General features: G+C 53.0%; 1 protein-coding gene across 1 annotated transcript in view; it reads left to right on the top strand.

The window, feature by feature from the left end:
* LOC133360375 (sodium-coupled monocarboxylate transporter 1-like) overlaps positions 1-11,269 on the top strand; it is a 38,221-nt gene extending 26,952 nt beyond the window's left edge. Inside the window, exons 13-15 of the mRNA XM_061579074.1 lie at positions 8,899-9,002; positions 9,795-9,946; positions 10,720-11,269. Of these exons, the coding sequence (XP_061435058.1) occupies positions 8,899-9,002; positions 9,795-9,946; positions 10,720-10,848 (385 nt within the window). The 3' untranslated portion in view covers positions 10,849-11,269. The remainder of the gene's footprint in view (positions 1-8,898; positions 9,003-9,794; positions 9,947-10,719) is intronic.
* Positions 11,270-14,375: the final 3,106 nt, after the last annotated feature.

Below are 14,375 nucleotides of genomic sequence, written 5' to 3'. Positions count from 1 at the left end.
CAAACTTGAACCTTTGACTGGCGAGTCCATCAATAACAACCCCATAGGAACATCCATTCACCTTCACACACAAAGACAAAGATCCCCCGTGTAGCCTTAACACACTGCAGGGGCAGGTGCCGTTAGCGAGTAGCAGCAGCACCACCCTATGAAGGCCGGCACGGCACACGAGGTGGTGGGTGGTTCAGCACCACGCCCGGCCGCCTTTGTCTCCCTCCTGGCGATGTTTACTAGACACCGCAGCAGGTACTCATTCGAGTCTGAGTCGACCTAGAGGTGGCCCAGGGCCGCTTCGATTCCCGCTCACGGCCAACATCGCCGACGATTTATCCGAAGCGGTCGTGGGCCTCCCCTAGGTCGACTCGGTGATGTTGGCCGTGAGCGGGAATCGAACCGGTCCTGGGCCTCCTCTAGGTCGACTCGGCCTCAAACGAGTAGCTGGCGCGGTGTGTAGTAAACATCGCCGTTGGGGAGACAAAGGCGGCCTGGGTGGTGTTGACCACCTACCGGCCCACGTGTGCCGTGCCGGCTTTTATTAAGTGTTCACGAACGGCACTTGCCCCCTAACAGGCAGTTCAAAGGCTATACGGAGGATGTTTATCTTTGTTTTCTGTCAGCTCAGTGTCTCTAAATCACACTACGCGTGACCACATGGGTGGCTCGGCTTGCGATGGGGGGGTGGGGGACGACTTCTAAGCCACGCAGGAACCACCTCAGCACGGCCCCAACACAGCTCGGATGTGCCAGTGGAAAAACAAAGAGCGGGTTAGCTTCATCATGGGGCCTCCTTTGCCAGTACCAAAATATACTAATAGTAAAATAATGAATACATTATTATTTTATTACTTCAATTCTACGTGACTTTACCGAAAGAACCAAGAAGATGAATCCCCGCAGTCACGAAAGCTTTAAATCGAAAAATACTAATAGTATATGATGACGCCTTTTGGCGTCATCTGGTCGAACGCCATGTGAGACTAGGCTCTAAAGAAAGCTGTCTCTGGTGTGGACCAATCAGTTTCAAAGACAATACATAAATTATCAGAGTATTGTTTTTTGTTTGCATTTGACTGCAAGTATTGTGGTCAATGTAGACATGATTCCTTGCAAAAGGTGTCAGTTTTGTTGCCAGAAAAAAGGGGAAACCCCCTATTAGTATATTTTGGTACTGGCAAAGGAGGTCCTATGATGTAGCTGCTCACCCCGAGCTCTCATTACTCTGGTAGTGCGGTGTCTTAGAACTGTGTGCCTTTTGGCGTCATCTGGTCGAACACCATATGATACTAGGCTCTAAAGAAAGCTGTCTGGTGTGGACCAATCAGTTTCAAAGACAATGCATACATTATCAGAGTATTGTTTTTTGTTTGCATTTGACTGCAAGTATTGTGGTCAATGTGAGCATGATTCCTTGCAAAGGTGTCAGTTTTACACCATTGGAACCTCATTTGCCAGTAAAAAATATCATTATTGTTTTTTTACCCTTCTATCTGGCAACAAAACTGACACCTTTTTTACAAGGAGTCATGTTTGCATAGACCACAATACCTGCAGTCATAATGCAAAAAAAACATAACTCTGAAAATGTGCACTGTCCGTTGAAGTTGATTGGTCCAGAGCCTAGTCTCACATGGGTTGAACCAGATGACGCCAAAAGGTGCACTAGGCTCTAAGGAAAGCTGTCTCGGGTGTGGACCAATCAACTTCAATGACAGTGCATACATTATCAGAGTTATGTTTTTGTTTGCATTATGACTGCAGGTATTGTGGTCAACGCAAACATGACTCCTTGTAAAAAGGTGTCAGTTTTGTTGCCAGATAAAAGGGTAAAAAAACAATTATCATATTTTTACTGGCAAATGAGGTTCCAATGGTGTAAATGCTTAACCCCAAGCTCTCATACTCTGATGGTGCATTGTCTTTGAGTTGTGCGCCTTTTGGCGGCATCTGGTCCAACATCATGTGAGACTAGGCTATAAGGAAAGCTGTCTCGGGTGTGGACCAATCAACTTCAAGGACAGTGCATATCATTATCAGAGTTATGTTTTTTTCTTCTTGGTTCTTTCGGTAAAGTCACGTAGAAGGGAAGTAATAAAATAATAAAAAAATAAAACATAATAAAACAATTCTCACGACGTTTCGGCCACAACGCAAGCAGCCGTCCTCAGGTGAAAACCAGGTCCACCTGAGGACGGCTGCTTGCGTTGTGGCCGAAACGTCGTGAGAATTGTTTTATTATGTTTTATTTTTTTATTATTTTATTACTTCCCTTCTACGTGACTTTACCGAAAGAACCAAGAAGATGAATCCCTGCAGTCACGAAAGCTTTAAATCGAAAGTTATGTTTTTGTTTGCATTATGACTGCAGGTATTGCGGTCTATGCAAACATGACTCCTTGTAAAAAAAGGTGTCAAATTTGTAGCCAGATAGAAGGGTAAAAAAACAATTATCACGGTGTCAGTTTTGTTGCCAGAAAAAAGGAGAAAAAACCCCTATTAGTATATTTAGCGGGTTCGCTGTTACCGCTGAGATCCGCATTGTTCGGATTCGGATTCAGTGCGGATCCTTTGAGGGTGCTGAGTTGAGGGCCTTAGCCTCCGGTCACCACTGCCTACCTCAGTGGCCATCGTAACCGTCACTGGAGGTGCCCTAGACCAGAGCACACATTGTTAACACATCGCAAGGGGCTGGCAGACTGATGCACAGGGCCAGCTGCCACTGGGGGTCTCCTAGGCTGGGTCTACACAGCGGCAGCGATCATCGGCAAAGTGTCACTCGTCTGACTGGTTTCTCACCTGCTTGAACAAATCCACCTTTGATGAGGAAGGGTACAGCTCAGAGTTCGCAACCGGGTACCCGATACCCGTACCCTACCCGAGAACCGGCTATCCGTACCCGGCCGGGTACGGGTACGGGTAGCCGTTTGCGACCCTGGTGCGGCCGGGTACGGGTAGGCCGTGAGTCACTGGTGAGTAACCATTTGTCACTCATTTCGGGTAGGGAACGGGTACCCGTACCCGGCCATTTGCGACCCTGGTGCGGCCGGGTACGGGTATGCCGTGAGTCACTGGTGAGTCACCGTTTGTCACTCATTTCGGGTAGGGAACGGGTACCCGTACCCGGCCATTTGCGACCCTGGTGCGGCCGGGTACGGGTACGGGTAAGGAATCAAAACCCGTTTGCGACCTCGGGTACAGCTACTTGGAGGTTGGGACCATGATGAGGAGATGAGACACGTGATGTGGAGGGTGGTGGAGGTAGTGATGGGTGGGACACGTGGTGTGGAGGGTGGAGGAGGTGATGGGTGGGACACGTGGTGTGGAGGGTGGAGGAGGTGGTGATGGGTGGGACACGTGGTGTGAGGGTGAAGGAGGTGGTGATGGGTGGGACACGTGGTCTGCAGGGTGGAGGAGGTAGTGATGGGTGGGACACGTGGTGTGAGGGTGGAGGAGGTAGTGATGGGTGGGACACGTGGGGTGGAGGGTGGAGGAGGTAGTGATGGGTGGGACACGTGGTGTGGAGGGTGGAGGAGGTAGTGATGGGTGGGACACGTGGTGTGGAGGGTGGAGGAGGTAGTGATGGGTGGGACACGTGGTGTGCAGGGTGGAGGAGGTGGTGATGGGTGGGACACGTGGTGTGAGGGTGGAGGAGGTGGTGATGGGTGGGACACGTGGTGTACAGGGTGGAGGAGGTGGTGATGGGTGGGACACGTGGTGTGCAGGGTGGTGGAGGTGGTGATGGGTGGGACACGTGGTGTGCAGGGTGGAGGAGGTGGTGATGGGTGGGACACGTGGTGTGGAGGGTGGTGGAGGTGGTGATGGGTGGGACACGTGGTGTGCAGGGTGGAGGAGGTGGTGATGGGTGGGACACGTGGTGTGAGGGTGGAGGAGGTGGTGATGGGTGGGACGCGTGGTGTACAGGGTGGAGGAGGTGGTGATGGGTGGGACACGTGGTGTGCAGGGTGGAGGAGGTGGTGATGGGTGGGATGCGTGGTGTGCAGGGTGGTGAAGGAGGTGGTGATGGGTGGGACACGTGGTGTGGAGGGTGGAGGAGGTGGTGGTGGGTGGGACACGTGGTGTGGAGGGTGGAGGAGGTGGTGGTGGGTGGGACACGTGGTGTGAGGGTGGTGGAGATGGTGATGGGTGGGACACGTGGTGTGCAGGGTGGTGGAGGAGGTGGTGATGGGTGGGACACGTGGTGTGCAGGGTAGAGGAGGAGGTGGTGATGGGTGGGACACGTGGTGTGAGGGTGGAGGAGGTGGTGATGGGTGGGACGCGTGGTGTACAGGGTGGAGGAGGTGGTGATGGGTGGGATGCGTGGTGTGCAGGGTGGTGAAGGAGGTGGTGATGGGTGGGACACGTGGTGTGGAGGGTGGAGGAGGTGGTGGTGGGTGGGACACGTGGTGTGCAGGGTGCAGGAGGTGGTGATGGGTGGGACACGTGGTGTGCAGGGTGGTGGAGGTGGTGATGGGTGGGATGCGTGGTGTGCAGGGTGGTGAAGGAGGTGGTGATGGGTGGGACACGTGGTGTGGAGGGTGGAGGAGGTGGTGGTGGGTGGGACACGTGGTGTGGAGGGTGGGGGAGGTGGTGATGGGTGGGACACGTGGTGTGCAGGGTGGTGGAGGAGGTGGTGATGGGTGGGACACGTGGTGTGCAGGGTGGAGGAGGTGGTGATGGGTGGGACACGTGGTGTGGAGGGTGGAGGAGGTGGTGGTGGGTGGGACACGTGGTGTGGAGGGTGGAGGAGGTGGTGGTGGGTGGGACGCGTGGTGTACAGGGTGGAGGAGGTGGTGATGGGTGGGACGCGTGGTGTGCAGGGTGGAGGAGGAGGTGATGGGTGGGACACGTGGTGTGCAGGGTAGAGGAGGAGGTGGTGATGGGTGGGACGCGTGGTGTACAGGGTGGTGGAGGTGGTGATGGGTGGGACACGTGGTGTACAGGGTGGTGGAGGTGGTGATGGGTGGGACACGTGGTGTGCAGGGTGGAGGAGGTGGTGATGGGTGGGACGCGTGGTGTGCAGGGTGGAGGAGGAGGTGATGGGTGGGACACGTGGTGTGGAGGGTGCAGGAGGTGGTGATGGGTGGGACGCGTGGTGTGCAGGGTGGAGGAGGAGGTGGTGGGTGGGACACGTGGTGTAGAGGGTGGAGGAGGTGGTGATGGGTGGGACACGTGGTGTGGAGGGTGGAGGAGGTGGTGATGGGTGGGACACGTGGTGTGCAGGGTGGTGGAGGAGGTGGTGATGGGTGGGACACGTGGTGTGGAGGGTGGAGGAGGTGGTGATGGGTGGGACACGTGGTGTGGAGGGTGGACGAGGTGGTGATGGGTGGGACACGTGGTGTGAGGGTGGTGGAGGTGGTGATGGGTGGGACACGTGGTGTGCAGGGTAGAGGAGGAGATGGTGATGGGTGGGACACGTGGTGTGGAGGGTGGAGGAGGGGGTGATGGGTGGGCCGCGTGGTGTGGAGGGTGGAGGAGGTGGTGGTGGGTGGGACACGTGGTGTGCAGGGTGGAGGAGGTGGTGATGGGTGGGACACGTGGTGTGAGGGTGGAGGAGGTAGTGATGGGTGGGACACGTGGTGTGGAGGGTGGAGGAGGTGATGGGTGGGACACGTGGTGTGCAGGGTGGAGGAGGTGGTGATGGGTGGGACACGTGGTGTGCAGGGTGGAGGAGGAGGTGGTGATGGGTGGGACGCGTGGTGTGGAGGGTGGAGGAGGTGGTGATGGGTGGGACACGTGGTGTGCAGGGTAGAGGAGGAGGTGGTGATGGGTGGGACGCGTGGTGTGGAGGGTGGAGGAGGTGGTGATGGGTGGGACACGTGGTGTGCAGGGTGGAGGAGGAGGTGATGGGTGGGACACGTGGTGTGCAGGGTGGAGGAGGTGGTGATGGGTGGGACGCGTGGTGTGCAGCGTGGAGGAGGTGGGGATGGGTGGGACACGTGGTGTACAGGGTGGAGGAGGTGGTAATGGGTGGGACACGTGGTGTACAGGGTGGAGGAGGTGGTAGTGATGGGTGGGACGCGTGGTGTGAAGGTGGAGGAGGTGGTGATGGGTGGGACGCGTGGTGTGGAGGGTGGAGTAGGTGGTAGTGATGGGTGGGACACGTGGTGTGGAGGGTGGAGGTAGTGATGGGTGGGACACGTGGTGTGGAGGGTGGAGGAGGTGGTGATGGGTGGGACGCGTGGTGTGCAGGGTGGAGGAGGTGGTGATGGGTGGGACGCGTGGTGTGTAGGGTGGAGGAGGTGGTGATGGGTGGGACGAGTGGTGTGCAGGGTGGAGGAGGAGGTAGTGATGGGTGGGACACGTGGTGTGGAGGGTGGAGGTGGTAGTGATGGGTGGGACACGTGGTGTGGAGGGTGGAGGTGGTAGTGATGGGTGGGACGCGTGGTGTGCAGGGTGGAGGAGGGGGTGATGTGTGGGACGAGTGGTGTGGAGGATGGAGGAGGTGGTGGTGATGGGTGGGACGTGTAGTGTGGAGGATGGAGGAGGTGGAGGTGATGGGTGGGACACGTGGTGTGGAGGGTGGAGGAGGTGGTGATGGGTGGGACGAGTGGTGTGAGGGTGGAGGAGGTAGTGATGGGTGGGACGAGTGGTGTGTAGGGTGGAGGAGCTGGTGATGGGTGGGACGAGTGGTGTGCATGGTGTAGGAGGAGGTGGTGATGGGTGGGACGCGTGGTGTGAGGGTGGAGGAGGTAGTGATGGGTGGGACGAGTGGTGTGTAGGGTGGAGGAGCTGGTGATGGGTGGGACGAGTGGTGTGCAGGGTGTAGGAGGAGGTGTTGATGGGTGGGACGTGTGGTGTGCAGGGTGGAGGAGGAGGTAGTGATGGGTGGGACACGTGGTGTGGAAGGTGGAGAAGGAGGTGATGGGTGGGACACGTGGTGTAGAGGGTAGAGGAGGAGGTAGTGATGGGTGGGACGCGTGGTGTGAGGGTGGAGGAGGTCGTGATGGGTGGGACGAGTGGTGTGCAGGGTGGTGGAGGTGATGATGGGTGGGACAAGTGGTGTGAGGGTGGAAGAAGAGGTGATGGGTGGGACGCGTGGTGTAGAGGGTGGAGGAGGTCACCGTGAAGGACATGGCGTGACACCCAGAGGTTGGATACCAATGGGGGTAGTAGGTGGGGGGGGGGGGGGGGAGGGAACACGCCGGGCTCGAGATTGGGGACAAAACCTCGATCGGCTTTTACGATCAACGTCTACGGCCCCGCTCGGGCCAATGTCGGCATGCGCGTTTATGCAACCGCAGTAAAAAATCCAAAATAAACACACGGCTGGGCAATATTTGGGGTTTACGGCTCTGCAAATAGAAAGACCTTGACGGGACTACCACCACGACTACTACCCCCGGTCGTCTGACTGTAAGATCTGAGCCGCGTCGATTGGTTGACCCGTTGAATCCCCACCACCCAACCCACCCAACCCACCTTGGGTTGAGGACAAGCCGTAAAGTGACCCGTTCTAAAAGGCGATCGGCTGTCGGCGGCTCAACTTGTAATCACGGCGTGCCCATCGCGGCTACCGTTCACTCGGCTCTGCGAGGACACGTGTCGTCTCGTGCAACCCACGGACTCACTCGTCCGCTCACCCAACCGATCACAGACTCACTCGTCTGCTCACCCACCCGATCACGGACTCACTCGTCCGCTCACCCAACCGATCACAGACTCACTCGTCTGCTCACCCACCCGATCACGGACTCACTATTTTCTAGAAGGTATCGCTGATTCCCCGGCCGCTCGCTCCCTGTAATTGGGGGGGTGAGGATGTGGGGGGGGGGTCGGCACGTGGTTCCGCGCTCACAGACAACAAACTGACCACAAAAAGTCGTCGGTGATGACGAGGATGATGATGACGATGATGATGACGATGATGACGACGATGAAGACGACGATGATGACGATGATGACGACGACGATGAAGACGACGATGATGACGACGATGATGACGATGACGACGATGATGACGACGACGATGATGATGACGACGATGATGATGACGATGATGACGACGACAATGATGATGACAACGATGACGACGATGACGACGGCGATGACAACGATGATGACGACGATGATGACAACGATGACGACGATGATGACGACGATGATGACGACGACGACGATGACGATGATGACGACGATGATGACGACGACGATGACGACGATGACAATGATGACAACGACGATGATGACGACGACGATGACGATGATGACAACGACGATGATGATGATGACAATGATGACAACGACGATGATGACGACGACGATGACGATGATGACGACGATGATGACGACGACGATGACGACGATGATGACGACGATGATGACGACGATGACGACGATGACGACGATGATGACGACGACGATGACGACGATGACGACGATGATGACGATGATGATGACGATGATGACGACGACGATGACGACGATGACGACGATGACGACGATGATGACGACGACGACGATGACGACGATGATGACGATGATGACAACGACGATGATGACGACGATGATGACGATGATGATGACGATGATGATGACGACGATGACGACGATGACGACGATGATGACAACGATGATGATGACGACGACGATGACGACGACGATGACGATGATGACGACAATGACGACAACGATGATGATGACGACGATGACAACGACGATGACGACGCCGATGACGACGATGATGACGACGATGACGACGACGACGATGACGATGATGATGACGATGACGATGATGACGACGATGACGACGGTGACGACGACGATGACGACAACGATGACGATGATGATGATGATGACGATGATGATGACAATGACGACGACGGCGATGATGACAACGACGACGATGACGACGATGATTGCGCGTGTGACCACCCCCGCCCCCCTCTACCTTGACCCCGCCAGGCCCGCTCTGGCTGACACGTGGTACTCGCTCTCCTACCTCTACTTCAGCGCTGTGGGGACCGTGGCGGTCGTCGCGCTCGGCCTTCTGGGAAGCTTCCTCTTCGGTCAGAACTACACGCTGCTGTTGCCTAGCGACGCTGTTGTTGCCTAGCGACGCTGTTGTTGCCTCTAGCGACGCTGTTGTTCTAGCGACGCTGTTGTTGCCTAGCGACGCTGTTGTTGCCTCTAGCGACGCTGTTGTTGCCTCTAGTGACGCTGTTGTTGCCTCTAGTGACGCTGTTGTTGCCTAGCGACGCTGTTGTTGCCTCTAGTGACGCTGTTGTTGCCTAGCGACGCTGTTGTTGCCTCTAGTGACGCTGTTGTTGCCTCTAGTGATGCTGTTGTTGCCTAGTGACGCTGTTGTTGCCTCTAGTGACGCTGTTGTTGCCTAGCGACGCTGTTGTTGCCTCTAGCGACGCTGTTGTTGCCTCTAGTGACGCTGTTGTTGACTAGCGATGCTGTTGTTGCCTCTAGTGATGCTGTTGTTGCCTAGCGACGCTGTTGTTGCCTAGCGATGCTGTTGTTGCCTAGTGACGCTGTTGTTGCCTCTAGTGATGCTGTTGTTGCCTAGCGACGCTGTTGTTGCCTAGCGACGCTGTTGTTGCCTAGTGACGCTGCTGTTGCCTAGCGATGCTGTTGTTGCCTCTCGTGATGCTGTTGTTGCCTAGCGACGCTGTTGTTGCCTAGCGATGCTGTTGTTGCCGAGTGATGCTGTTGTTGCCTCTAGTGACGCTGTTGTTGCCTCTAGTGACGCTGTTGTTGCCTAGCCACGCTGCCCCCACCCACTCACTCCACTTGCTGCCCTCACCCACTCACTCCACGCTGCCCCCTCCACTCTCTCCACTTGCTGCCCCCAGCGGGACGAGAGAAGGGTGTTGCACGCGACCCGACGCTCTTCGTGTGGGCGAGCGACTCGTCGTGCGGCCGGGCCTGCCCCCTGCTGCCCTTCTCGTCGGGCAGCAACGGCGGCAAGGAGGAGGGGGAGGACGCTGCCACCCACAGGCTGGAGGTGACCCCACATCGCTCGCAAGCAGAGTCGTCATTGACGTCTGTTGTTGTTGGTGGTGTTGTTGTTGATGTTGTTGTTGGTGTTGTTGTTGGTGGTGTTGGTGTTGTTGGTGTTTGTTGGTGTTGGTGTTGGTGTTGTTGGTGTTGTTGGTGTTTGTTGGTGTTGGTGTTGTTGGTGTTGTTGTTGTTGTTGTTGGTGTTGTTGGTGTTGTTGGTGTTGGTGTTGTTGGTGTTGTTGGTGTTGTTATTGTTGCTGTTGGTGTTGTTGTTGTTGGTGTTGTTGGTGTTGGTGTTGTTGTTGTTGTTGGTGTTTCTGTTGCTGCTGCTGTTGTTGCTGTTGGTGTTGTTGGTGTTGTTGTTGTTGTTGCTGTTGTTGTTGTTGCTGTTGGTGTTGTTGCTGTTGTTGGTGGTGTTGTTGTTGTTGCTGTTGTTGGTGTTGTTGGTGTTGTTGTTGCTGTTGTTGTTGTTGCTGTTGTTGCTGTTGTTGTTGTTGCTGTTGGTGTTGCTGTTGGTATTGCTGTTGTTGTTGCTGTTGTTGTTGTTGCTGTTTTTGGTTGTTGCTGTTGTTTTTGTTATAGTTGTTGCTGTTGGTTTTCCTGTTGTTGTTGCTGTTGCAGTTATTGTAGTGAAGTTGGTGGTGGAGTGGGTGGAGTAGGCGGTGGTGTGGCTAGAGTTATCGAAGGTGGTGGGCAGGTCGCAATACAGCGTCCATAACAGCATTGAAACATTCACCCATGGCGTCACCTCTCTGCCTCGCTCTCCGCGTGTCTGCAGGTCGCTGCTGCTGCTGCCACCGCTGGCTGGGATGGATCTCTGGCCGGGATGGAGAACGGCAGCTACGTGGCGGACAAAGTGGGCCAAGGCGACCCCACGCCACTCCCGAGCAAGAGCACGCGCCTCTGACGCGCCTGTGACGTGGCCTGTGACGTAGCCTCTGACGTACTCTGTGACGTAGCCTCTGACGCGCCTCTGACGCGCCTGTGACGTAGTCTGTGACGTAGTCTGTGACGTAGTCTGTGACGTAGTCTGTGACGTGGCCTCTGACGCGCCTCTGACGCGCCTCTGACGCGCCTCTGACGCGCCTGTGACGTAGTCTGTGACGTAGCCTGTGACGTAGCCTCTGACGCGCCTCTGACGCGCCTCTGACGCGCCTGTGATGTAGCCTGTGACGTATTCTGTGACGTAGCCTGTGACGTGGCCTGTGACGCGCCGGGGGCCCAAGGGGGGTGCGGATTCGCCCATCGGATTTTTCAATTTTTGTGACATTCGCAAGACGTCGTGTTACCGCCGGTGACGGCGGTAATAAACCACCCATTGGAACGCCGCTGGATTTCCGTGGTTGATATGTCGCGATGGGGGGCGGTGGTGGGAGGCGGTAGGGGGGGGGTGGTGGGGGGGCGGTGGTGTTGGGGGGGGCATGTGCCGAGCTGGCGTCATGCAGCAGCTTCCGCACCACGTGCGGCATCGTCGTCATTGTCGTCATCATCGTCATCGTCGTCGTCATCATCGTCGTCGTCATTATCCTCATCGTCGTCGTCATTATCGTCATCATCGTCATCGTCGTCGTCATCATCGTCATCGTCGTTGTCATCGTCGTCGTCATCGTCATCATTGTCGTCATCGTCATCATTGTCGTCGTCGTCATCGTCATCATCGTCGTCGTCGTCATCGTCGTGAAACTAGCTATCAAAAAAGCCAAAAATTACTTCGCAATTGGCCCGGATGGAATAGCTACATCCCATCTCAAACACCTCGGCCCGCTTGGCATGAAGTTTCTCGCCTCCACCATCAACGCCTCACTCCCAATGCAACCTCATTGCGGCCATCTTGAAATCATCGGCAATCATTCCACTTCCAAACCCGGCAAAAACCTCAATCAAGCAACGTCCTACAGGCCGATCTCCCTACTTTGCCCATCAATCAAGATTTTAGAGGCCCTCATTCTTCCAAACATCACCACCAACTTACTTCCATCATCTCAGCAACACGGCTTTCGCCCTGCACAATCAACAACAACAGCTCTGCTCAACCTAACCACCCAAATTGCAAACGGTTTCAATGAGAACAAGTATAACCCGTAAAAACAAAGTTTTTCACTATAAATCCTTTATATGCGTGGCGGCTAGAGTCCTCTCGTCCTCTGGCTTGAGATGGCTGCCACCTATGGGTCAGATGATTGTCTGCCAGTATTAAGCAATTGGTAATTAAGCAATTGGTAATTTAATTTTTTTCCCTAAACAGTATAACATTTTTGAAAGAATTTTTCACGAACATTAATTGTCTCGCACAACGAGTCTGTGTGGGAAATGTCAGCTCGATTGGATCACGGGAAGTGGGTTAAAAAACGACCGAAAGATTTGCACGGTCGTAAGCAAGCACGCAAGCACGCAAGCAAGCAAGAAAGCGAACTTAATATAAAGGATTTAAAAAGCCCCCATCTCGCACTATCGTCGCCTCCCTTGACCTTACAAAGGCTTTCGGGACCGTTAATCACCTCACGCTCCATTGGAACCTCATTTGGCAGAAGAAAAAATATGATAATTGTTTTTTACCCTTTTATTTGGCAACCAAATTTACACCTTTTTACTTTTTACAAGGAGTCATGTTTGCATTGACCACAATACCTGCAGTCGTAATGCAAACAGAAAATATAACTCTGATAATGTATGCACCGTCCTTGAAGTTGATTGGTCCACACCCGAGACAGCTTTCCTTAGAGCCCAGTCTCACATGGTGTTGGACCAGATGACGCCAAAAGGCGCACAACTCAAAGACAACGCACCATCAGAGTATGAGAGCTCGGGGTAAGCATTTACACCATTGGAACCTCATTGGTTCATCAACATCATGGCTCATCAACATCATCCGTGGTTCTACGCTACCATCAGGCCTTGCTTGCTGGCTTACAAATTACCTAAGAGGCCGCCAAATCACGTGTTCTCTTCCATGATATGCAATCCTCCTAACGAAACATTTATGCAGGAGTAACCCACAAGGTTCCATAATATCCCCGGTGCTGTTCAACGCCTACCTCCACGATCTACCAAACTCCTCCAAAAGGAGTACAAGTATTCGGCTATGCCGACGACATCATAGTTTACACTTCTAATCAAAATACAGTAATCCCTCTCCACTTCACGGTTCAAGTTTCGCGGCCTCAGTGCATCGCGGATTTTTCGAACTGATTTAAAGGCCTCATTATAGCTGTGCAGTAACACCATCATCATCATCATTCATCATCACATTCATCGAACTGCACAGGTCTGTCGTCATCGTCATTGTCATCGTCGTCGTCGTCATTACTGGAGTCAAGTCTCAAGGTACTACTGTCATTGGTGAGTGTAGAACACCACAATACGTATCGTATGAGAGAGAGAGAGTGAATGTATAATATTAAGGTTTTATAATTAAATAGATTTAAGTAAAAATTTTAAGGCCACTCCACAGAGACTATCTCCCTCTCTGTACCTGTGTTACTCTCTCTCTATGTATCTTGGTGATATCTGTCTGCTTATATGTCTGTATATAGTTTTTTCTGGTTAGAAATGTTTGTTGCTATTTCATTTATACCTGATGATGATTGCTTGTGTTGCAATCGAAACGTCGTGATTTTTATTTTATTTTACTTTTATTAATTTAAAATTTTTACCTACGTGACTTTACCGAAAAAAACCTAAGAATATATATATAAAGTATAAATATACATATTTTAAACATTCTGGTACCCACACACACACACATATACGGAAATTCCTAGGGGGCCAATCCTACTTCGCGGATTTTCACCTATCGTGAGGGGTTCCGGTCCCCTTTAACCGCGATAAACGAGGGATCACTGCATTCCCAAAATAGAAAACTCCATCAACTCCAAATTTAAAACGGCTCAGGAGTTTCCTAGACAATAGATCGCTTCAATTCTCAACATCCAAATCAACAGTCACCCTTTTCACACCTGATCCTCTTCAAGACAACTTACATCCCAACGTCATAATACAAAACCAACGCCTCCCGCTAGCAAAACCCTCCCTAAATTCTAGGTGTAACCTTTGACACCATATTCTTAATCTCAATTTTGGAGCTTTCGTGACTGCAGGAATTATTCTTTGGTTCTTTCGGTTAAGTCACGTCTAAAGAAACGTCGTAGTTTGCTATTATTTAATTTATTATTTTATCTTTTTACGTGACTTAACCGAAAGAACCAAAGAACCATAATCTTAGGTTTCTTCGGTAAAGTCACGTAGGTAAAAAATTAAAATTAATAATATTATCATATTATATTATTATATTATATTATTTTATTTTTTATTTTATTTTACTTTTATTAATTTAAAATTTTTACCTACGTGACTTTACCGAAAAAACCTAAGAATATGAATCCTTGCAGTCACGAAAGCTTCAAATCTAGAACTCTGACACCATTTTCAGCTTCG

The sequence above is a fragment of the Lethenteron reissneri genome, chromosome 68 (assembly GCF_015708825.2).
Source record: "Lethenteron reissneri isolate LAM-NWPU_2019-01 chromosome 68, ASM1570882v1, whole genome shotgun sequence".
NCBI classification, from domain to species: Eukaryota; Metazoa; Chordata; class Hyperoartia; order Petromyzontiformes; family Petromyzontidae; genus Lethenteron; species Lethenteron reissneri.
The sequence above is the reverse complement of the archived record's forward strand: the minus strand, read 5'-3'. Positions and strand labels throughout refer to the sequence as shown.